General features: G+C 45.1%; 1 protein-coding gene and 1 pseudogene across 1 annotated transcript; one reads left to right on the forward strand and one right to left on the reverse strand.

The window, feature by feature from the left end:
• Positions 1 to 278: 278 nt before the first annotated feature.
• LOC118394541 (nucleoprotein TPR-like) lies at positions 279 to 23,449 on the forward strand. Its single transcript, XM_052463520.1, is given in 48 exon segments — positions 279 to 1,072; positions 2,080 to 2,184; positions 2,293 to 2,360; positions 2,476 to 2,563; positions 2,672 to 2,775; positions 2,973 to 3,137; positions 3,378 to 3,470; positions 3,551 to 3,631; positions 3,827 to 3,914; positions 4,115 to 4,246; positions 4,431 to 4,525; positions 6,563 to 6,760; positions 7,092 to 7,199; positions 7,571 to 7,788; positions 7,942 to 8,105; positions 8,373 to 8,422; positions 8,425 to 8,508; positions 9,273 to 9,421; positions 9,682 to 9,844; positions 9,972 to 10,106; positions 10,379 to 10,519; positions 11,254 to 11,464; positions 11,613 to 11,806; positions 11,996 to 12,136; positions 12,310 to 12,426; positions 12,619 to 12,822; positions 13,019 to 13,215; positions 13,557 to 13,704; positions 13,807 to 13,944; positions 14,769 to 14,900; positions 15,447 to 15,577; positions 16,003 to 16,192; positions 16,338 to 16,547; positions 17,585 to 18,239; positions 18,392 to 18,585; positions 18,746 to 18,822; positions 18,946 to 19,145; positions 19,340 to 19,830; positions 19,964 to 20,164; positions 20,402 to 20,615; positions 20,848 to 21,089; positions 21,244 to 21,315; positions 21,480 to 21,571; positions 21,725 to 21,831; positions 21,964 to 22,228; positions 22,315 to 22,421; positions 22,546 to 22,650; positions 23,161 to 23,449. Coding segments are annotated over 48 exon segments (7,674 nt in total). The 5' UTR covers positions 279 to 921; the 3' UTR covers positions 23,220 to 23,449.
• LOC118395191 (proteoglycan 4-like) lies at positions 23,425 to 24,990 on the reverse strand (annotated as a pseudogene).
• Between the last annotated feature and the right edge of the window lie 460 nt (positions 24,991 to 25,450).

Below are 25,450 nucleotides of genomic sequence, written 5' to 3' on the forward strand. Positions count from 1 at the left end.
CTTTATTTTTGCTACTGTGTCATTGACTTGTTTATTGTGTTATTGGCTTGCTTATTGTTTTCTCCATATGCAACTCTGTGTTGTTGTCTGTGTCACACTGCTTTGCTTTATCTTGGCCAGGTCGAAGTTGTAAATGAGAAGTTGTTCTCAACTAGCCTACCTTGTTAATAAAAGTGAAATAAAAAATAAAAAATGTTTCAATGAGACAGATATTTCACCGGATGTATAAATGTGAAGCATCTGCTTGGCGTTTGCGCGTAGTGCGAGGAAGCCCAGTGGCCACCAGTGGGAGAAGATGGAACGAGATGAAGTTTGGACGATATTCTGCAGATTTTCTCATTGATGAAACATTTTATGTCAAAACTAGAATCTGTCTCAAAGAGTGGACTACGTTTTGTAGACTTTACCCTTTTCCAAAGTAAAAATGGCGTTGTTTAAGAGTGCAAATGCCAATTTAGTTAATCCACACCTGCACTAGAAAGTAGGCGTTTCCGAACGGAAATATACAAATTATGATAGAACGCCTCAATAGGATCTCGTTAGCTCGTGCTTGACGTTGCCCTCCTCCTTGCTTGTTTTGCCCTCCTTGCTTGTTTTGCCCACTTTGACAAATGTCTTCCCATTTGAAACGATGGGCTGTGGTCTATCTTGGTTTAGTTATTTAAAAAATGTTGGTTGATACACAGAACAATGAATTCGTTCTAAAAACGTTTTTGGTTGATACTTGTGGCATCGCTTAAATAATACGTCACTGCATTCGAGGAAGATGATTGGATAATATACTCAATCTCCCGTGATGCTCCGCGGTTAATGGTATCTGTCGCTTATTGACAACGTAGATTATGCTACTCGAGGTCATTTTTTTTCTTCTGATTGCTATCCCAACGAAGTTGCTTTGCACTGTTTCGGACTGGTTGGGAGATGGCGGCAGTTCTGCTTCAAGTTTTGGAGCGTACAGAGCTTAATAAACTCCCTAAAGCTGCTCAAAACAAATTAGAAAAGTTCCTTACTGACCAGAAGAATGAGATCGAATCCCTCAAAACGCAGCACGAGCGGTTCAAAGCGGATTGTGGTAAGTGGAGCATTGGCTATTCGGTTAGCTAGCTTTAGTTCGCTATTTATGTCAACCAATATAACTTTAGCTGCTGGTTGGTTATATTTTACGTTACTAGTTAGCTAATAATCTATGAAGCTGGCCGTATTTCTTAACTACTGCAGCAGTAACGTTACGCCTGAGATGGTAGTAGTACAGGCCCTGTACTGTAACATGAACGTTAGCTGATTGAGTGCAACGATTGTTTTGCAAGTGCCTTTTAAGTGAAGTGAGTTTGCTAATTAGTTAAACTCGCTGCCGCTACCTTCTAGGAGGGGGTGACTAAACTGATCACGTCTTATTCCATGTACGTCCTCAAATTCTGGCTCTTACACGTTTCTCATTCATATTTCCAGTGTTACTCATTCTTGTCTAGAAGACTAGCGTTAGACACACCAGCTACCTACATCATATTATTGCCTCCCATGTCCATGTGTTGTACCTACATTGTATCGCTAGCCCTTGCTCATAACAATTTTCCATAACATAAGATTAATTGGACGAAGGCGTTTTCTGTACGGGGGAGTTTTGTTAAGAGCCCTGACGCTCAATCTCAATCTGACCACGCATCGCTTGTGGTACGGTTTAGGAAGCATAATGACCTTTTTAATAACAGCGAGAAATAATAAAATAAAGTTAAATTGGTACTCAGAGCTGGTTAGTGTTCCCACAAGCCGCCCAGTCAAGAGGCGACCACCTTTGCTCATTTGCTATATTGCATGCTTCGAACGCCTGTGTGTAAATTAACTCGGGAAGTTTAGCTGAAGTATAGTTTCGTCGGCTGGAGGCGCCCATAGCTGTATGGATATGTGCAAGAATGCTACAGTAAGTGTATAAGGATTATTTCTTGCTGATGAAGGATAAGGGCCATATGCTACGAAAGCCATATTGCAAGCGATGATTGTTGACATTTCTTAACACATTTGAGAGCTAGCCTATCGCCTGCCCATGTGTGACATATCCCCCATGTCTTACTACATATATAGAGCAGCAATACTTTGACGTTGAGAAGAGATTGGCAGAGAGTCAGGAGCAGATTGTGTCTCACACCCGGAATTACCAGACTCTCAAAGAGGAGAATACCAAACTCAGTAAGTAGTCTGTTTTCCACACTACCAATGTTGACATTCCACCTGTCACACAGTCCAAGTCCAGAAGGTTAGATTGAAGTTTAAGTGTTATATTCTCTTTCTCTGTAGTCGAAGAGCTGAACAATCTGAAAGGTGTGGATGTGGAATCGTCAGAGGAGAAGGAATCACAGCAGCCGGTGAGAATATGCGTATCTTTCTTTGTCCACATGACCGTTATGCAGAAAGCTTTTTCATCAAACTTCAGGGAATGGAAGGGCATGAGCGTTAACATATATCATAACTCTATTTCAGAGCAAAGCCAAATATGAGATTGAGGCCGAAAGGCGGGAACTGGCTCGTCTGCTTGAAAAGAGAACTCAAGATGTGGAAAATCTCACCGGTAAGACACGGACTCTGCACATGCGAGTTGTCCTCATTGTAAATGATTTGTTTGTCTTACTACCTGCTATTGTTCCATATGATAAGAGTGTTAATTTGTTTTCCCCAGAGGATGTCAAGCGGCTCAATGACAAGCTGGTGGAGACCAACACAGCCAAAATAGATCTACAACTCAAACTGGATGAGATCCAATCTTCTGAGGTCTCCATTCAGGTGAAAAATTCCAGAGCCTCAGAGCATGCTAGCCATTTACTTTGTATTAACTACATTGCCAACATAACAAGGTTGTATTTCAAGCACTTTGAGAAGCAGATTGAGATGGGGTGTCTCTGAGAATGCACCTGTCTGATCATCCCTATATTGTATTGAATACAATGATTGCTTAATGATTTCACACATTGTATTTCCAGCACCGTGAGAAACGTATGGAGCAGGAGAAGGAGCTACTGCAGAATCAGAACACGTGGCTGAACTCTGAACTGAAGACCAAGACAGAGGAGCTGCTATCAGTCTCCAGGGAAAAGGGCAAGGAGATCCTGGAGCTCAAGTGCAGCTTTGAGTGCAAGAAGGACGAGGTACTGTACCATAAGGCACACTGGTTTTATGACTTCTTGTGCAAATATATCATATATGCTTCAATTTCACCAGGCTGTTCTGTAATTGTATGATCTCGTATATACAAAGCAATAGACATAGAAAATGTCAATATAACTCTTAGCAATAATGATGTGGTGAGCATTACATTTCTTTGATATGAATGTTGTGACCATAGAGCAGTCTGTCCTTACACCCTGTGGCTTCCACCTTCTCTCCAGGTCACAAGACTTCAAACCCAAGTCACTAATCTGAAGAAGAGCAGTGAGAACCTGCAGAAGCGAGTGGAGGACCTGATGACAAAACTGAAAGAGGTTTGGTGTAAATTCAACTGATTATAAATGGGATTATTGATAAGGAACTATACTGTTATCAATACATCTATGTATTGTAGGCTAAAGACTATCATAGCACCATGGAGGAGAAGTACCGCAATGAGCAGAATGCCCACATCAAGCTCTCCAACTTGTACAAGGTAATTATCTGACTATTCTTCTTATGTACTATGTTGGAATATGTATGAGCACTGTTTTTGTAGTATGCAGGGGTATATTTTAGCACTGTTTTGCATTATGTACAATATTTAGTGTGAACATTTAGGCATATAAGGCATTCATAGCAGTGCGGTGGTAGCTTGCTAACGGTCTGTTCTTCTATGTGGTTTCTTTAGGGGTCAGCATCAGATGCAGAGTCCAAGAACGAGGAGTTGAGCAGGGCCGTGGAGGAGCTGCACAAGCTGGTGAAGGAGGCTGGTGATGGTGAGATACACAATGCGTTCACTCTATTGTTTCCAATTCCTAATGGTTGTTGTCAACCATAGATTGTATCAATCTAAATAATATCACGTTTTGAAAAGACCCAAATGTTACACTTTGGTTTGGCTGAAATCTAATAGAACATTTTGTAAAAATGTTTATACATTTTTTTCTAATTATGCCATGGCTCTTCCTTCCAACAGCGAGACAGAACATGGAGAAGAAGCTGACAGACATGGAGGGGTCAAAGAGCAAACAGGAGGCTGAGCTGAAGGAGAAGTTTAAGAAGATGGAGCTGGAGAACGCCAACCTGCGTGCCTCAGATAAGAAAAGAAGTATGGGACAGTACTGTATCTGTATTGTCTATAATTTTCCTTTAGCTACAATCTGAATCTGTTGATCTTGGACTCGGTCCTATATTCACTTGAAATGGCATATTTGAGATATTATCTCATACTGCAAGACAAGGTGTCTAGGATTGTTGAATGATTGTTTTCAAAATAGTGTTTATTTCCTCAGGCATGCCAGTGCTCACAGAGGAAGAGTTGGACTCCATGTGTCCGACCGCAGCTGCTGTGGCCAAGATTGTCAAGCCTGGAATGAAGTTCATGGAGGTAAAATGACATGTTTTAACATTGTGATGAAGCATTGAAATTAAATGAAGTGTCCAAAAGTCTCGAAGATACAGTGCCTTCAGAAAATATTTATACCTTTTGACTTATTCCACAATTTGTTGTGTTAGTCTGAATTAAAAATAGATTAAATATATATATTTTTTATTACCCATCTACACACAATGCCCCATAATGACAGTAAAAACATGTTTTTAGAAATTTTAGCAAATCCTATTTAAAATTAAATACAGAAATATATTATTTACATAAGAATTCACATCCCTGAGTCAATACTTTGTACAAGCAAAAAATAAGGGGTTAATGTAAAAAAAAGAATTACAAAAAAACAATTCATGTTTCCAGATGTTTCTTATCTCTCTCAGATATAGGACAGACTAGAGGTCGACCGATTAATCGGAATGGCCGATTAATTAGTGCCCATTTCAAGTTTTCATAACAATCGATAATCGTCATTTTTGGACGACGATTACATTGCACTCCACGAGGAGACTGCATGGCAGGCTGACTGCCTGTTATGCGAGTGCATCAAGGAGCCATGTTAAGGTGCTAGCTAGCATTAAACGTATCTTATAAAAAACAATCAATCTTAACATAATCACTAGTTAACTACACATGATTGATATTACTAGTTTATATAGCTTGTCCTGCGTTGCATATAATCGATTCGGTGCCTGTTAATTTATCATTGAATCACAGCCTACTTCGCCAAACGGGTGATTTAACAAGCGCATTTGTGAAAAAAGCACTATCGTTGCACCAATGTGTACCTAACCATAAACATCGACTCCTTTCTTAAAATCAATACACAAGTATATATTTTTAAACCTGCATATTTAGTTAATATTGCCTGCTATCATGAATTTCTTTTAACTAGGGAAATTGTCACTTCTCTTGCGTTCTGTGCAACAAAGTCGGGGTATATGCAGCTGTTTGGGCCGCCTGGCTCGTTGCGAACTGTGTAAAGACTGTAATTCATTTGCCAGAATTGTACATAATTATGACATAACATTGACAGTTGTGCAATGTAACAGCAATATTTAGACATAGTGAAAACCCTGAAAGAATAAGCGTCTTGTTTTCGAAATTATAATTTCCGTATTTGACCATTATTAATGACCTACGGCTCGTATTTCTGTGTGTTATTATAATTAAGTCTATGATTTGAAAGAGCAGTCTGACTGCATTCAAGCATTGCACTGTTTGACTTCAAGCCTATAAACTCCCGAGATTAGGCTGGCAATACTAAATTACCTATTAGAACATCCAATAGTCAAAGGTATATGAAATACAAATGGTATAGAGAGAGAGAGAGAGTCCTATAATAACTACAACCTAAAACTTCTTACCTGGGAATATTGAAGTCTTGTGTTAAAAGGAACTCCCATCTTTCATATGTTCTGAGCAAAGAACTTAAACGTTCACTTTTTTACATGGCACATATTGCACTTTTACTTTCTTCAACACGTTGTTTTTGCATTATTTAAACCAAATTGAACATGTTTCATTTTTTATTTGAGACTAAATTGATTATCTATTATATTAAGTTAAAATAAGTGTTCATTCTGTATTGTTGTAATTGTCATTATTAGAAATATATATTTCCTCCAATCGGTGTTGAAAATCGGTCGACGTCTTGGACAGACACTTCAGAACAGACTTCCTATAGATTTGTTTGGTGGGGGACTATCTGTTCCATGTAGTGACCCCCCCCCAAAAAAAAAAAAAAAAATGTGGATGCACCCGACCTCAATTTGGAGTGTCATAGCAACGAGGTGTGAATACTTATGTAAATTAGATTTCTGTATTTCAATTTCAATACATATGCAAACATTTCTAAAAACCATGTTTTCAGTTTGTTATTGTGGGGTTTTGTGTGTAATTTAATCTGTTTTTGAATTCAATATCACAAAATGTGGAATAAGTCAAGGGGTATGAATACTTTCTGATGGCAAATGTTTAGTCATGACTTAACATCTTTTTTTTTTTTTTTAACACAAAACAATCCCGCTCTCTTAGCTGTACAACGCATTCGTGGACATCCAGGACCAGTTGCTCGTTGAGAAGCAGGAGAACCGGCGTGTGACGCGCGTGCTGGACGAGATCGTGCAGGAGGTGGAGGAGAAGGCGCCCATCCTAAAGCGCCAGCGGGAGGAGTATGAGAGCATGCAGAGGTCCATGAACAGCCTCTGTGCCAAACTGGAACAGGCCAGGACGGTGAGCGGGAGAAATGGAGGGAGTGGCAGGACTGGATGAGTGAGGATCGATATGTGGGGGAGGAGAAAAGAGAAATTGGCAAAGGAAGAAGTTGGGTCGTGTTCATTAGGCACCAAACTGAAGAAAACAGACAGTAAAAAGGGAGGGACTACCTAGACTTATAAGAAATGCTCATTTTAGTTTTGAAATGTCTTCCATTTCATGAACAAAACCCAGATACATCACATAGAAGAGGGGAGAGAGTACGACGCAGAAAAATATAGGCATGTATCAGTGCTAATGTCTGAGTTGAGGCTTGGATTGACCAATTTCGATCTCTTGTAATCTTCAGGAGATCCACAGCCTGCAGAAAGAGACAGATGAGGCCAAAAAGCACTGCTCCAACCTGGAGAAGGACAACCAGCACTCTGAGAGAGAGCTGGAGGACATGTCCCAGCAGGTATACCATGGTGTCATTTAGTGTCTACCATTACCATATTAATATAACTGTTAACTTAAAATGAACTAAACCTTGTTCCAGTTTAACAACGTTTGCTAAACCATATTTCCACAATACATTGTGTTCATTGCTCTCAGGCCAGGTCCATCAACAGTGAGACTCCTGTCCAGGTGCACTAATAACAGAGTAATAGCACTGTAATATAGGGGAACTTAAAATATGAAGTTAACGGTTTGGTGGCTATCAAAGTGTCTTAGTTTTCCTTGCCTTAACAAAATCAAGATATGCTCCTCCAGGAATAAGAATAGGAGCCACTGCCTTTAATAAGTTGCTCTCATATAGATTTTACTCCTTTTCATCGCGCCCTCTAGGTGCGCGTCCTGCTAGTGGAGCTGGAGGAGGCGCGTGGCAACCCGGTGGTCCGCGAGGAGACGATGAACCTGAGCAGCAGCTCTGAAATCATCAACCCACGCCAGGTTTCCTTCCGCAGTGTGGAGGAGCTGCAGCGGCAAAACCAGAGCATGCTGGCACGTCTCCGGGAGCTGGGGGAGAAGATGGAGAGAGAGCAGACCGAGGCCAATTCTGCACGGTAGCGAACGTTTATCAACCCCTTGACACTGTACTTCCTCACCCTTGAACATAGTATCGCAGTCATACAGTCAGATTTCATTTGCTTAGTGCTTTTTACAAATGCATTATTTCTGAAAACAAACTCTATTTCTCCTGTCTTGTGTATATGTAGTGTGACCCAGCTGGAACAGCAGCTAGAGAAGGTCCAGAAGGAGCTGGAGATTATAAAGGAGCAGAGAAACCAGCAAAAGCAGCTGGCTGACTCCAACGGCCGCCAGAGAGACATGTACCGCATCCTGCTATCCCAGAGCACCGGCTTCAACCTCCCACCACAAGGTGAACTTCTCAGCAACCATCTCACAACCTAACCCCAACCTACGCACTGTAAACACTCATCAATTTAAACGTAACCTCAACCACCACAGTATAACCACCACTCAACCTAACCCTAATCACGACAAAGATGTATGCATTGAGCCTACCTTCACACACAGCCAAATCAATACATGGACACGGGCATGTTTATTTATTGGGACTTGGAGCTTTAGATCAATTCATTGATCTTTGTTATGCTGACAGGATTATATATGTTCTTATTCCCAGGTCCTACACAGGAGGCAGCCCCCCAGATGTACACCCCCAGCCGGCCCTCCTTCCCCCTCCCACCAGGTCCACCCCCATGAGGGCTTCAGCCGCTGAGTCTTCCCAGACCACCCAGGCCAAGGCTGCTCTCAAACAGGTCAGATGCAGACCAGGGAGAGGCAGTCAGACAACATTAAAGTTGACACTTTAATTTATTCTTTGTTGAATCAAAGGAAATTGAATAGTATCTCATCCATGTTATGAATTTGTTTACTTACCTCGTGTTGGTCAGCATGCGAAACTGGGCACAGTGTGTAGTTTGACTAGGCTACTGTTATTGCCTGGGGTTGTCCAGCATGCAAAATGACTTGTACATCACTGTCACTGCTGTTCACATGCAGTTCGGCACTGCAAGAGAGGACTCATCAGTTGTTACAAAATATTTTGTATTTTGATGTAATAACCATCATATCGAAGTAAACTTGGAGTCACGTGATATTTTTACTTCCACTAGGAGTTTATAGGCAGATTAAATAAATTATCATGAACTTCATGGTGGTGATGGACAGTGGTGAGCTTGATGCAAATTTACAATAAATATTGAGAGTATTATTTGAAATCTGGTGACATATGATAATCAATATAAATTATATTCCTCTTATCCATATCATCATATAACGTACCCTGTCATCTATCAGTGAACTGTTTAGAGAGCATGCGCCAAAAGCAGATTGTGCAAGTTCGCAATTTATTGCCACAGTTTGCGACAAAACAATCCGTAGAGTTGAAAATGCGATGGAAACCAATTTAACTTCCACTCTGTGATCAAAGGGGAACGATCGCACACTCCCACTCAGTGGCCAGTTTATTAGGTACACCACCCCGTTCACAAAAATATTTTTCCCATTCTGCCCCTTCCAGTTGAACGACTCCTTCACCACATACAAGAATGAGAAGGCGGTGAACGACAGGATGCTGAACGAGCAGAACGAGAAGCTACAGGAGCAGCTGTCTGCGTTCAGGTCCCAGAAGGCCAAGCTCTCCACACAGCTGGAGTTCGCCTCCAAGAGGTAAGTTGTTGTTTAACTTACACATCAGTATTGTTGTTGGATTTAGTGTGTCCAGTGTCCAGCATTGCTTTTTCATACTTTACCTGACTTATTTTAGAAAATTCTGAGAAGATTGATTTCTGTTGCATTTTTCATTTTGGCTATTGATCATTTTCTGCTTCCCTTTTCGAATGCTCTGAACAAACACATCTCATATGTATTTTTTGAGGCAGAAGTGTCCATCTGCTGAAGTAAATCAAACCATGTTTGGTCTCTGTCAGATACGAGATGCTGCAGGAGAATGTAAACGGCTACAGGCGGGAGATCGCTGCTCTGCACGATAAGAGCCAGAAGATGGCCGCCACGGCTCAGAAACATGAGCAGATCATCCACACCATGACCCAGGATCTCCGGGCAGCCAATGAGAAGCTGGCCTTGGCAGAGGTTAGGAGGTCAAGGTTGGCCCAGGCGGGGTTAGTTAAGTTGTGATGGGGTATGTATGTTTATTAATTTCTCTTCTCCCCTCTCTCTCCATTTCTCCTTTCTTTTCTTTCTTTCACCCCACCATCAGGTGCGTGGTGAGAACATGAAGAAAGAGAGAGACATGCTGAAGTCAGCAGAGTCCAGACTGAACCAGGAGAAGGAAGCCATGATGGCTGAGCAGCGCAACCAGAACCTCCTGCTCACCAACCTCAAGTCCATCCAGGTACACACACTGCTCTTACATATGTCAACCAGTTACACAAACACATTGTACCCTTACTGAGGCCTATCCTGACAGACTCCTCACAGTGGGCCTCTAGTAATTGAAAATGCCTCAAAGGACAAATCTGTGATTTGGCTTTGCCCTACTTTCATTAGCCCTGTGGGATATCACTGCAAATGCAGCTTTGCTGTAGAGTCCAGTCACACTACTCTAGTGTAGAAAAGATCTATGTTTAATGACGATCACCTCCCTGCTTTACTCTTGTCCCCTAGCTGACGATGGAGCGTACAGAGACCGAGACCAGGCAGCGTCTGAACAGCCAGATAGAGAGACTGGAGAGAGAGCTCACCCAGTTTAAGAAGAAACTGGCTGAGGAGGTGGAGCAGAGGCACATGCTGGGCCGTAACCAAGACGTTCGTATACACTCAATCTTTTTCTTACCTCTTTCCTCTTTCTTACTGATTTGCTCTCTGATACTGGTTGTCTTTTTTTTCTGTCTCCTTTATCTCCTCTGTCACTTTTTCATTCCCTCTTTCTTCCCCCAACTCTTTCGTTCTGTCCTTCTCTCTTTAATTGCCCTTCTCGTAGGGTATGAGTTGAATACCCGTGACTATGAGAATATTAGACCTTCTGTGGCTTTTACCATAACATCACTTAAGCCTTCCGCATGCTTCGGTTCAGCTCGCAAACTCCCTTAAAAGAACGAGAAAAAAGCGTCAATAGTACTGTTTGTCCATTTTTAGACGCTGTAGCCAGTATACACTTCCTCAACATTCAGAATTAATCTAAGACGACTCAAGAAATCTGTCATTAATTATGATGTTTTTGCCAAAATTTTAGTCTGAGCAATTTTAGTGAAGAAATTTGCATTAAATTATTTGTTTTTCGTTGAATGACAACAAGTACTTCAGTGAAGAATCCCTACTGTTGACCAATCACTGACGAAGGGGCGTAGACTTCGTCTTGCCTTAAGACATTTTTGTGTGTGTGCACGATCAGCCCAAAAAAACCTTGCCGAAGACCAAAACAAAGAAAAAACGTCACAATGTTGTCATATATGCACAAACGTTTTCGGCTGGGAGCGTGCGGACACTTTTAGGCCCCCTTTCCTTCCTCCACCAGTTTTTATTTAAATATACCTCCTCAGGCTCAACTGCTGGAGGCCAAGAAGCAGCTAGAGGCCCAGTGTGCCCTGCACCAGAAGACCAAGGAGCTGTTGAAGAATGCTGAGCAGCAGGCTAACCTTCTGAAACAACAGCTCAGCCATGCTGAAAGCCAGAACCAGGGTTCAGGTCTGGGCCAGGGTCAGAGCCTGGGCCAGATGAACCCCCGGGCACCCATCAGAGCACCGTTAAGAGGTAGGCTTTTGTCCAAAGGGGCAAATACAGATGTCCTCTGGGAATTTGACAGGAGACATTGCCATGTATTGTGTAAAAGCATTGAACGTGTTGGCATTGGACCAGAACTGTTGGCATTTTCAGTCACTCTCTCCGTGTTTGTTTGTAGCTCCATCTCAGACCCAGTCCCAGGAGGCCCAGGTCAAGCTCCAGTCAGAACTAGAGGAGGTGCGCGGGCGTCTGCAGCAGGCCGAGAAGCAGATCAACGATCTGCAGGAGCGCCTGCAGAACGCGAGCACTAACGTGGAGCAGTACCGCACTGTGGTGCTCAGCCTGGAGGAGTCCCTCAGCAAAGAGAAACAGGTTATGTGTTGAGAATTAGCACAAGAAAAGCATACGAGTACTTATTATCCTACAATGACCCTTTCCCTTTCACTTATCAATCTTCCATCCTTGTAGTAATCGGCACTACCAGTGGAGTTCAAACTCACTTTGAACACCAATTTGATGTAACTTCTTTGATTCCTAACTTCCTCTCTCTCTACCTCTCAGGCTCGTTCTCCTGTGGAGACTCGTCTAAAGGAGGCCCAGGAGTTCCAGCGTGGGCTGGAGAAGAAGCTGGTGGAGGCTGAGAAGGAGAAACAGGAACTCCGTGAGGAGAAGAGGAAGGCCATGGATATTGTGGAGAAACAGGTAAGATGGCAACTGTACCAAATACTTTCTCAAAACATCAGAAGCCACAGCCGTAAATGTTGCAATGTATTGACCCTTCTTAATGTTGGATGTCTGGAGCTGACATGTTAGTCGGGGGCCCAACAAGGCTCTCCTCTGTCATCCTCCGCTCATGCCCACTCCCTTTTCCCCAGGTGAATGAGCTGAAGAGGACCATGAAAAACTTGCAGTCAGAGCTGCAGGAGGCGGAGGAGAGGAAGGCTGCAGCCATCACCCAGGAACAGAAGGCCATGCAGGACAGCCTGCAGCAGGTAGACTTCCAGCTATGTCAGGCTACATGTTCTCAGTTGATAATTAAGGGCAAACTGCCCTGGATGTTGCTTGCTTCAGATCCTTTGTGCTTCACCTCTAGTTATAAATGAGGTAAAACGCTAGAAAGACTGTTGGTATGACAGTGTCTAGGCATGGGTTTGTCAAACTTGACTCCCTCTCTCCTTGCACAGGGCAAGCTGGCAGCGGAGGCCCAGAACAAGTACGAGCGGGAGCTGATGCTGCATGCGGCTGATGTGGAGGCGCTACAGGCGGTCAAGAAACAAGGCCTGCAGGGGAACCAGAGCAGGAAGCAGCTGGAGGACAAGGCCAAACAGACCACCACCCAGCTACAGGAGGCTCGCACCAACTGGTACCAGCTGGAGAAGAAACTTAAGGTTGGTGGTTGGTCAGGAGGTGGGGGAGATGTGCCGTGAACGTTGTTGAAAGAGTAATGCAGATCTTTTTGACAGACAATGTGGTAAAGAACTATTAGATTTGGCCAGGATGTTACAGGTTACCGTTTCATCAGTTGCTTACTGGTGATGAGCTAGAAACATTGTTCTTCACACCCTGGCTTCCCTCTTCCCCCAGGAGGACCTGTCCAAGCAGCAGAAGCGGGCAGACGAGCTGCAGAAGCAGAATGGCCTGCTGCACCAGCAGATGGAGAGCCTGGGAGCCAAAATGGCCGCCACAGTACAGCAGCAGCAACAGGCTAGTAGGGAGAGCAGCCTCAACCTGTCCTTCAGCGAAGAGGGGAAGTCTCAGGAACAAATCCTGGAGATCCTCAGGTAGTAGATAGGGATGTGACTTTGCTTACTGTGCCAATTCCTTTATAGATACTTGATACCTGTATTGCTGACCTGTGTTAAACTTGGATAATTTACATCTGAATCTGCGGTCACCTGAATTTCCTGATTGTAAAACTGAAAGATCACACTGATACATTTTTACACTACAAAATGGTTTCCCAGACCAGATTGAGCTAGTTCTAGACAAAAAAAGCACCATCCTACCTCAAAAATGGGCTTAATCTGTGTCTGGAAACCGAGCCTATACTAGAGCTGTTCCTAACCAGTACTTTAGCGAGCAAGCAGTTTGTTAAGCCTGCTCTGACCTTTCCCTCCTGCAGGTTTGTGCGTCGTGAGAAGGAGATTGCAGAGACACAGTTTGAGGTGGCCGAGGTTGAGACTCTGCGCTACAAACAACAGGTTGAACACCAGGACCGAGAGCTGAAGGAACTACAAGAGAGCCTCAACGCTGAGAGAGAGAAACTACAGGTAGAATTAGAAAGTTCTTAACCTCAGAGCATCCTTTCCTCTGTTACAGCCTGCTAAGGGTTCATATTTTAATTTCAACCAACTCTGCTTTCTGCCCCCCAGCTGACAGCGAAGACTATGGCCCAGCACGATGAGAAAATGAAGAGGATGGAGAACCTAAACGTGCTGGTGGAGACCAACAAGATGCTGAAGGAGGAGAGGGAGCGACTGGAACAGGAGCTGCACCAGACCCAGGCTAAAGTAAGGACTACTATACACTATTGAGTGATGTGGAAAACACGGACAGAATCACGGAATCCAGACATTTAAACGGAATTCAACAATATTATAACATGTATTGAACTTATTAGGAAATCAACTAAATGTTTTGAATGGATAAAAAACGCTATATTTTGCAGCTTTCTGAAACATGAATGCCCATGTTTGTGTGCGGTGCGTGCGTTTGGTACACATTTTGTGTAGCCGTTAATGATGATGCTAATGATGACTGTAAATTCGTAGATGGAAAAGCATTCCTTAACCTCAATGAAATGTTAACTACAAAAGTAGCCTATGCCTACCTGGCAGAATATCTGATTATTTACATCAATCCAGTGGCCATTTGTTTTGTTAACTCTGCAATCACATGAGTGCTACAGAAACACTGCATACCATACAATGGTCTCTGTGGGTGATTTGGAGAACAAAAACCAGAAGACGAAAACAAACCTAGAAAAACAAACGGAATCAAGCAAAACGCATGAATGTATTTTATTGGGCCCTATGGGTGTTAAAAGCATCACTAATAATTGGTACTAGCTACATGATTTCTTTCTAAAGATCTTTGTCAGCTGCAGTAATACTCCCAAATGTTTAGTAGGCATCCTAATGTTGATTTCTGAGCCAGTCTGTTGCCTTTTGGACACACATCACCTTTATGATGAGACTGAATTACATGTTTATAGTTCTGTAGAACTCCGTTGCTTTGATGCTATACACAAAGAACCCTTGTCTCTATACATATACTGACAGAGTGCTCTTTTTCTCATGTGAATTGAGCGTTTACCATTACCTCTTTCTTTCAGGTGCGTAAGCTGGAGGCGGACATCACTCCCCTGCAGGACTCCAACTCTGAGCTGAGTGAGAAGAATGGCATGCTGCAGGCTGAGAAGAAACTGTTGGAAGAGGACAGCAAACGCTGGAAGGCCCGCACACAGGTCAGAGGTCAACTTCAATGTTTGTGTGAGAGAGATGATGTACAATATGTGTGCGTGCTGTTTGTTCATAAATTCACTTTGGCTATCTACTCTGATTTCAGAGCACTCTCATCTGAGTGTACAAGAGCGCAGAATAACTGATGCATTTTCGAAAACACACAACACCCGTTGAATATGGCCGGTGTCATTAAACATCTGCAAATAAGTGTAATTAAATTATTGCAAGCAGGACAGTTGCAGTCACTAACACCAATAACATGAAAACAGCCTAACCAGCTCTGCTAGGGAGAGTAAAATGGTCAGTGAGCTGTTCTCTCATTTGTTTCTTGAAGTAGCTAGCCAACGTTAGCCAGTTAGCTTGGGTGCTTGACTCCCATTGTGAGGTCAGATCAGCCCTACTCTTCGGGCCGAGATCATCCAGTGTGCACTCTGTCCATTCGTAAATTCTCTGAGCATTCAATCTGACAACGCTCTGAATTTGCAAACGCCCAGAGCACACTCTGGCATTCCAGAGTGAATTTGTGTGTGTGTGTATGTGTCCCTCAGCAACTGGTGAGCCAGCAGAAGGACACAGACCAGGAGGAGAACAAGAAGCTGCACTCTGAGAGAGAGGCCCACCTCAAACGCATCCAGCAGCTCTCTGAGGAGACTGGGAGACTGAAGGCTGAGGTGGCCAGGTCAGTATGCACTCACTCGAAATAGACGCATCACAATTTAGGTACAATTCTTTATATTTGTTGACATAAAAAACAAGGCAATAACCTACACTTATCAAAATTAATATAACTACCAATTTGCTATCCTATATTTATCTTGTCTTACTACTACTACTACACAATACACCTGTCATGTTGTGACATGCAATTTGCCGCTCACTCTGATTCTATGCATCGTTGTAGAATTATAAAACACACGTGCACACCAGGGTTGGGGACAATTCATTGTTTCCAATTCAGAAACTGATTCCAAATGTAATAGTACAGTAGGCTCAATTATAAACTGTCCCAAGATTATTGTCCAAAAATAATTTTGATTCGGTTATTTTCTAATCCGCATTCCTCTACACTTGACTCTGTACATACATACCCCTGTCCTCCATTAGGACCCATGCGTCGGTTATCACAGCCCAGAGCCAGGCGCAGAACCTGAAGGAGAATCTGGGCAAGGTGACCACTGAGAGGGATGCGAAGCACCTGGACATCCAGGAGAAGTGCAAGACCATCACGCAGGTCAAGAAAATCGGACGACGCTACAAGACTCAGTATGAGGAGCTCAAAGTGCAGCACGACAAGGTGTGTGTACATTTGCTGATCATGCATATTTAAACTGTACCTGCACATGTTTGCACCCACAGCTACAATGACCGGGGCCAGTCAGAACTTTACTGACTGTTAATTCTGTTCCGTTCCAACACTCTGCTCCTGTCCCCTTTGGTAGCTGGTGGCGGAGGCAGCAGCCAAGCCAGCCCAGGAGGAGGTGCTGCAGGCTGTGCAACAGGCCCAGCAGCAGGCTGTGCAACAGGCCCAGCAGCAGGCTCAACAGGCCCAGCAGGCCTCTGCCCAAGAGATCCAGAGCCTGAAAGACTCCCTCAGCCAGGCTGAGACCAAGGTCAAAGACCTGGAAGGACAACTGAAAAACGTACAGGAGGTAGGTATACTGTATGTGTATGGAGCCAGTGTTGTAGATGCTGAGCTTAACTGCTTTTCTAAAAGTCTACTTTTGTGCAGATGGGTGTTGGCACCCTGTCAATATCATAAACCATGTTTCCATCCAACCATTTCATGCGGTTGAATTACCTGACGCATTAAAAAAAGTCCTGACAGGAAATGTCGGTGTAATTTCATAAATGTCGAAAGACAATTTGTTCGGTCGACATGGTGGGATCGTTTTGTCTGTATAAAGAATTATGAGCAAAATGGTGGTGGAAATGCCTTCATGCGCAAATATGAACATAACCATCATATCGAAGTAAACTTGGAGCAAATGATATTGGCCAACCACCACAATGTGGAAAACATGAAAAGTTTATAGGCAGATTAAATAAGTTATGAACTTCAGCTGGTGGTTAAGTGCACAGTGATCAGGCACGTTTCCAATAGGCTAAATATTGAGGGTAGGCTGTTACTTGAACGCTGGTGACCTGATGATCGGTGCTTGGCTGCCAATTATCAATTGAGATAGTCTTGCTCTTATCCATATCTCATCATATAACCCCCTGTCCACTATCAGTACAGTATTGTCCTAGAGAGCATGAGGTGAAACCAGACAGAGTGATTTATCACTACAGTTTTTGTGACAAAACCATAGACCGAAAAATAAATGATGTACATAGCCTTTTCTCCCCAACAAGTCAGTTTGATGGGAAAATCTGGTGTTTTTACGCAGATTTTTTTTTAAATATTCGCCTGATTATCTGTCACCATTTGGATGGAAACCTAGCTATTGACTTGAAATTAACCTTTGACAAAGGTCATGATTGAAAACGTTGCCACCTTTCTTGTCCACCCATGATCCTGTTCCCTTGTTCTGGAGGACCAATCTATTCCCTTTCCTGTACTTCCTTCACCATACAGCTTTACAAAACACCTCAAACCGTTGACCCCCCAAACCCCTCTAATGATAGCAGGAGACTCATTTCCATCTCGTATGGATTAATAAAGTATTGTTCTCCATCACCCTGTCAGACGGTGAATGAGCGCAACACAGAGATGGGGCGGCTGAAACAGGAGCTGACCCGGCTCCAGGAACAGTCTACCCAGGCCCAGGGGACACAGAGTGAAGTGACCCGGCTGAAACAGGAGCTGACCCGCCTCCAGGAACAGTCTGCCCAGGGGACCCAGGGTGAAGTGACCCGGCTGAAACAGGAGCTGACCCGGCTCCAGGAACAGTCTACCCAGGCCCAGGGGACACAGAGTGAAGTGACCCGACTGAAACAGGAGCTGACCCGGCTCCAGGAACAGTCTACCCAGGCCCAGGGGACCCAAGGTGAAGTGACCCGGCTGAAACAGGAACTGACCCGGCTCCAGGAACAGTCTACCCAGGCCCAGGGGACACAGAGTGAAGTGACCCGACTGAAACAGGAGCTCACCCGGCTCCAGGAACAGTTTACCCAGGCCCAGGGGAATCAGGGTGAAGTGACCCGGCTGAAACAGGAGCTGACCCGGCTCCAGGAACAGTCTACCCAGGCCCAGGGGACCCAGGGTGAAGTGACCCGGCTGAAACAGGAGCTGCAGGAGAAGACTGCTCAGGAGGAGTCGCTACGGCAACAGATGGCCGACAAGGAGGAGAAGACCAAGAAGGTCTTCATGGGCGCCAAGCAGAAGATCAACCAACTCAACAGTAAGTCACATAGCTAGCTGTTTATGTTTTGTTTATGCACATTATCTAGTTTGTTGCCCCGATTTTTAAAGAAATGATTTAAGTGATCTGAGAACTATCTGGGGTTTGTACTCATCACGGATTCCAAATTAAGTATTCTGTGTGTGTCCCAGTTGCGAAGGAGCATCTGACCAAGGAGGTGGAGGAGCTGAAGCAGCAGCGGGAGGAGCAGGAGGTGCGTCTGAGTGCTCTCAAGTCCCAGTATGAGGGCCGTCTGCACCGACAGGACCGAGAGATCAGGGAGCTCCGAGACCACCGTGACGAGCAACCTCAGAGAGACGAGTCCCAGGACCAAGGGAAAAATAAGGTACAGGCACTGCACACAAACATCTGCATGCACCCATACGTACTGTAGAAGGAGTACTGTACACTTGATTTGGGATAAATTACATTTTAATTTCAGTCAATCCAGGAGATGAATTGAAATTCCAATTAAATTATTTGTGATGGACACTTTCTTCTTCCAGACCCAGGAGCAGCAGCAGAGAGCTCCAGATCAGAGGCAGATCAACCAGAGGACTTCCCAAGCTGCAGACAGGGGAAGGTAGAAATATGTCTGAATCATGCACACTAAAAATAAATACTGGTTTCAAATCTAAAGTAACTGATGCATCCCCCAACTCTTAACACCACGTCTGTGTCTTGTCTCCCATTTCTTACCAAACAGTGGTTCTTCCGGCTCTTCAGAGCAGCCCCCCACTGCCAACATCAAACCCACAACGGTGTCGGGCGGTGCCCCCAGTAAACCTTCCCCCATCCCCGGGAACAAGTCCACCCCCAGGGCCAGCATCCGACCCATGGTGCCCATAACCATGCCCACCCCCACGGCCACTGTCATGCCCCATACACAGTCTGAAAGCCAGGAAGGTGAGAGAAGTGGCTCTGTATTATAGGATTGGCATTAGATGGGCGACTGTCCCCCAGGGCAGCTGTGGATGGGCGACTGTCCCCCAGGGCAGCTGTGGATGGGCGACTGTCCCCCAGGGCAGCTGTGGATGGGCGACTTTTGACCTTACCTTGTTATCCCCTGTGTGTGTGTGTGTGTGTGTTAACCCCCACAGTGCTGCAGTCCTCTGAGAGTGGAACCCCCGTGGAACACGTGTCTGTGTTCGGCAGCACCAGCGGCTCGGTCCGCTCCACCAGCCCTAGCGTCCAGAACATCACGCACTCTCAGTTTCAGCCAATCAGCAGCCAGGCCACTGCCTTCGTCCAGCCAACCCAGCAACAGCAGGCCCCGCCCACCGCTGAGCTGGCCATTCAGGAGACAGAGGCAGGCCCTAGTGGTCAAGTGGAGAGGCCCTCCACTTCTACGGCCGTATTTGGCTCAGCTATTGCTACAGGGGGCTCTGCTGGGCCAAAGCGTGCCCGCGAGGTGGAGCTGGAGGCTCGGGCAGAGAGCGCCGACATGGCCCTGGAGAACCCAGACGAACCACCCATCCCCAAGAAGCTCCGTATCATCCAGAGAGTGGGACTGGAGGAGGAGAATGAAGAGGGCACTGATGGAGAGGCTGAGGGGTCAGGGGAGAACCAGGAGACTCCAGATGGCAGCCAGGTAAACCTTAAGACATAGGAGTGTGTGCGCACAAATTAATACGCATGTGTATCAGGCCCTGTATGTGTACAGGTCCATGCATTCATCATCACATGAGTGTTGTTGCAAAACCCTATCTAACTGTGTGTGGTAGGAACTACCAGACGTGTCCTTTCCTGTACTGGGAGAGGTGGAGGAAGAGGATGACGGGGTGTCCCAGTCTGTCCCCTCAGACCACCAGGTGACCCCCCAACCCTCTGACACCCAGGACTCCAGCGAAGAACGCCAGCCTGACATCATCATCATCGACACAGACAGCTCCAGTCGAGAAGAAGAGGAGGAAGAGGCAGAGCAGGTGAGGGTTTCAGTATATGTTGAGGTTAAAATATATTCAGTGTTTTATGAATGTTTGCAGAATCTGATCTGTTGAGCTCTTTTTAGGTGTTTAATTCGAAGTACGGTGTGCATTTCACGCTAGAAGTGCATTTCACACTAGATTATTTTCTCTCTGTAAAAGCACTTTGTGACAATTGCTAATGGATACAATCTTTAAATACATTTGATTATTCAAGAGATGTTTGTATTTTCCCAGTATGAGGAAGAGGTGGAGGAAGAGAAGGATGATGATGATGATGACGAGGACCAGGGGATGGGAAGAGAGGAGAGCAACGAGGGGAGCGGAGATGCCAACGAGCCGTTTGAAGGAGACGAGACAGGCCCTGAGACCTCGGAGCCTGCCTCGGAGAATGAGGAGAGCATGGGAGCTATAGACTCCACCTCCCAGAAACAGGCTGACTCACAAAGCGGTGAGAGACACTGTTTTTGTACGACATTTGTATTAGGAAGTTCCCCAATTTGCATTTGAAACACTGATGACTGAGGGAGTTTTGTCTGACAATTGAGACTTCCAAATATGGATGTCGTGTTTTGAAAGTAAAGTTAATGCAGTAAATATCATTAAGTAGAAACTTCAGGTAGATGTGACTTAGTGACTGACGTATCAGAGTCTGAGACATTAACCACTTCCCCTGCTTCCAGGTGAGGGGAGCAGCAGTACCACCGAATCCTTCCCCATGGCCATGTCTGACCCCCCCAAAGAACTACTACAGCCTACCGCTAGTACTACCAGCACTTTCTCCTTCTCTACCTCCCCCTTCTCCCCCTCCTCCAGCCTGCGCCTGCCCCAGTCTGTCCCCCGCCGACCCCCACACCCTCTGCCCCCACGCCTCTACATCCAGCCCCCCGGCCCTGAGCTGGGCCTGGGACCTCCACCCACACAGGTAAGGTTTTGATCCAGACGTAAATACAGATATTCAGATGTAATCTCTACTAACATGCTCCTGGGTTCAATTATACAATATTCACTATGTACTGAGTCAGCTGTGCAAAAATATTTTGTCTAGTTCAGTGTCCTTGTGGTTGTTTGTCCCACAGAGGCTGTCTGCGCCAATCCGCCGGCAGTCTGTAGGCAGAGGACCCCAGCTCACGCCTGGGATAGGCAACATGGTAAGGCAGGAAGGAATGATGCCTGGCTATATTTTGAGGCTTGGTTTCCCAGACACAGATTAGTGTTACCAAGCTTATTCCTGGACTGAAGGCATAACCTAACAAAGTCATGTCTTGCACAGTTTTCTAGTCCTTTCTCACCATCTCTGTTCTCCATCCCTCAGCAACACTTCTTTGATGACGATGACCGGATGGTCCCCAGTACGCCCACGCTGGTGGTGCCCCACCGGACTGATGGCTTTGCTGAGGCCATCCAGTAAGTCTCTCTCTCTCTCTCTCACACACACACACACACACACACTTACTTGTATTGACCCTTAAATTAATGTTGTGATTTGGTATTTTTTGACTGGACCCAGTCTCTTGGCCATTGGTTTTTCATTGATATTATTATTGGTGTCTGTCTCAGTTCTCCACAGGTAGCAGGAGTTCCCAGGTTCAGGTTTGGTCCTCCTGAAGACATGCCTCAGGCCAGCTCGTCCCACTCTGACCTCGGACAGCTCGCCTCACAAGGAGGTACAACACACCAAGTAGCACTGAGTGAATATGCTGCTCTGTACTGTCTTTTTCCTCTATAGATACAATATATCTGTCATGAAATTGATATGTCATTGTAATGAGTGTCCGCTTCTGTTGTTGTGTCTGTAGGTCTGGGGATGTACGAGAGTCCACTGTTCCTGGCTGCTCACGACGAGGAGTCTGGAGGGAGGAGTGTTCCCACCACGCCCCTGCAGGTTGCTGCCCCAGTGACTCTCTTCAATGAATCCCACCCCTCTGATGCCCAGGACATGGCATCCCAGTCTGTTCCCATGGTGACGACATCCACGAGCCACCACGGGCTGGCAGTCCCCGGCGGAGAGGCCATGCCAGGAGATGACGGTGACGAGGTGTTCATGGAGGCAGATAGTGAAGGGTGAGAACAGGGGTTGTTGTGGTGTGGGGATGGGGTGTGTGGGTGTGTGTGTGTTGCTCATACACACTTTTCAACCCTATTAGTAGGAGTGGTGAAGCGTCCATGGATAGCCAGGCTGAGATGGACTCTGCCCAGCCGTCAGACGATGCCAGTCTGCCCTCCACAAGCCAGGAGCCCACCTCCAGCTCTGCCGGTCAGTACAGATTTCCCTCTCTTTCACGTCTCTCTTGCTTGTTCTCTCACACCTCAACCTTCTCTCATCCCTGCTTACAACCTCTTTGTCTCTTCTCTAATTATTTTGCTCCCTCTCTCTTCAGACACCAGCAGTAGTGTGCAGCCCAAGCCCTCCGGCCGCCCCTTGGCCCAGCACACTCTGCCCATGAGAACAGCCAACAGGGGCAGGGCGCTCATCCGCAGAGGAGGTGAGCTTTCATCTACATTTAATTTTTAAGTCTTGAAGGCCACTTTTAACCCAGAACAATATGTTATAAGTCCATTCAACTAAAGCAGGAGCTTTGCTACCATACTGTTGCCTAATAGAGTAGAAACGCAGTACACAACAAAGTAGATGATCATTTTTTTTGTTGATAAGCAAGTGAAAGTAGGTGACATAAAGCACACATTGTAGACTTTTGTTTGGCATGTTGGAGTACATGTGCTGCAAGTATAGTTGGAGCAGGGTTGCTGTCATGCGAGAGATGCTTAAGCCCCGCCAGCAGGTATGGTTTTAACTTGGTCTTGTAAAATGTTTTATGTTTGAACTTAGCACTGACAGTTTAGAGGTAATTATTTCAACGCACATCAAAACAATCTTCAAAGAAGCTATAGTGACCCAATCTAAAGCAGCACAACAGAGTCACAAGTGTCATGAAGTGGCCATTTTGAATGATGGGTAAGATGGAACTTGACTCTTTTCGCCTCCTCCATTCAAGGTATGGGCTTCCTTCGAGCAGGAAGAGGCCCCTTCGGTAGAGGAAACCTACCCCGCTAATGATGCCATCATGCACTGCTCCATCCCCTGCCCTTCATCCCAACTATCAATCATAGTGTCTTGGTCTACTTAAAAAATCCAACTAATTTGTGATTGACTTTTCTTCCCTAACTTTGTGTCAGTGGATACCATGTGCTTTAAAAGCGTACATTTTTGTTTTGTATTTGTTTCAAGATGAGTGATTGTTCCATTGCATTTGTTTTTGCTAATAAACTTTGAGAAAAATAAAATGTTTGTCGTAGTCGTGCGTTGTCGGTGGTCCATCCATAGGGTGGCTCTCGGCACACTTGAGCCAGTTGATGGAGTTCTGGCGGGGATCGGGGTTGTCTGGTTTGGCCAGAGCAGGCAGGTCACCAGATATCTTGATGTTAAAGTAGAGCGCTGAAATGGATTAGAGTTCATGTTACTATATAGATTATAAATAACTACCTTTCCAACAGAATAACTGTTTTGCTTTTAGATGAGCATTTTGACTTTTTAGTATTAATTTTTATCCCAAGTGACCGGTCATTTACACATTGCGTATTCTGTTTCTCTCCAAGTCAAAACATGTTTGATACCATTCCATTAATTCCATTCCAGCCATTACTGTGAGCCCGTTCTCTCCAATTAATGTGCCAACTGCCGCTTGTGGTTCAAAGGCACTTAAATCTCTTATCTTGCCCATTCACCGTCTGAATAGGACATGCAAACAATGCACATTTTTCTTTAACCTGTCTCCTCTCCTTCATAAACACTGAAGTGTGCTTAACAGGTGACCTCAAGGGATCATAGCTTTTCAACCTGGGCTGTCGGTCATGGAAAGAACAGGTGTTCTTAATGTTTTGTAAACCGCATGTCAAACGCAGCATCGGCATAAGAATGATACATTTCTTAAATGTGTATGTGTACATTACGTCTGTCTTTTGAACTGCAGTAACCCCATTTCCATGATACAACCAAGATATCAGATGTACAATACCTCAGACTAAGACTTGGGTCCAGCAGAGAGGAAGTATTTGTATCTGTCGGCCTTCTTGGCGCTGGGGACAGACACCGCTGAGGTCACTGAGGAGGGGAAGCCTTTCAGAGACGGCTTGATGTTAATCTCTACTGCCAGACGCACCTCTGCTCTACGACCGTGGTGTTTCTTGGTACTGGACTTGGATTTCTTGCTACAGACGGGGCTACTTCCAGCAGGGTAGGAGTATTTCTGCATGGTGCCTCCTGTGAAAAAGAAATGGTCAATTAGGATTGAGTGAAGCAAGCTCATTGGTGTAAAGCAATGGGAGTAGGTTAGGTAGTGGTAATCCTCAAAGCTCTCCCTAACTTTTCTTGAAGAAGTAGACCGACTCGGGCCTTCTCCTGGTGACAGGCACAGACAGGGCTGCAGTGATGGTCAGACCATCAAAACTAGAGGCAACAGATTTGGGGTAACCAGGCTCCATCTTGCCGTTGTCCATCCTCCAGTAGCCTTACATGGAAAAGAGATGGGGACAAAAGTGTTGCCATTTGGTTCCACCAAGGCATCTTCACTGCCCTAACCCTCTGAACTTCTCTCAGGTTCTAGGTTTTTCCTCTGCAGTTCTACAGTATCTTGATGTAGCTCTTGCCCTGGCAGTTGGTGCGGGTGACTGCACTGTCGATAGGGGACGGAATGCCAAACTCCTCCGTGATGTTGCGGGCTGGGCAAAGGGCCTTGGTCCTGGGGTCCATCGTCCAGAGGAAACGACATGGTTGGGGGAAACCAAACCGCAATCATTAGATAATGTATCAAGTCTGTTGCTGCTTTGGAAAAGCTACTTGACCTTCATAAACATTTACTCACTAAGTAATAAGTGAGAGCTGTGTAGGACAGTGCTGGGCATGAGCTCGGCCACTATGCTCAACACACTTGAAGATGAGTGGTTCTGTTGGCCAGTCTGTTGATGGGCAGGTCACTGCAGAGGTCTGGGTTACTGTTGGCATCTAGAGTAAAGAGGACACACCCATGTGGGTAGAAGCCATTACAATTGTGAAGAATATTTAGGTGTTATTTACTATATATCATACATATAGCTTACTGTATAATAGCTAAATATTTACTTGAGTGATTGCATTTTTTTTTTTTTTTTGCAATCAATTGATGCTGTACTATACATCACAACAGAGCAGACATCCCAAAAGTGACTGACGGAGAAACATTACATTAGTATCTAATCCTGAGGTCCCTAGCTGGTAGACTTTTGTGGGGTTTGTTGACCTCCAAGGCC

Source organism: Oncorhynchus keta, chromosome 15, assembly GCF_023373465.1.
Source record: "Oncorhynchus keta strain PuntledgeMale-10-30-2019 chromosome 15, Oket_V2, whole genome shotgun sequence".
NCBI classification, from domain to species: Eukaryota; Metazoa; Chordata; class Actinopteri; order Salmoniformes; family Salmonidae; genus Oncorhynchus; species Oncorhynchus keta.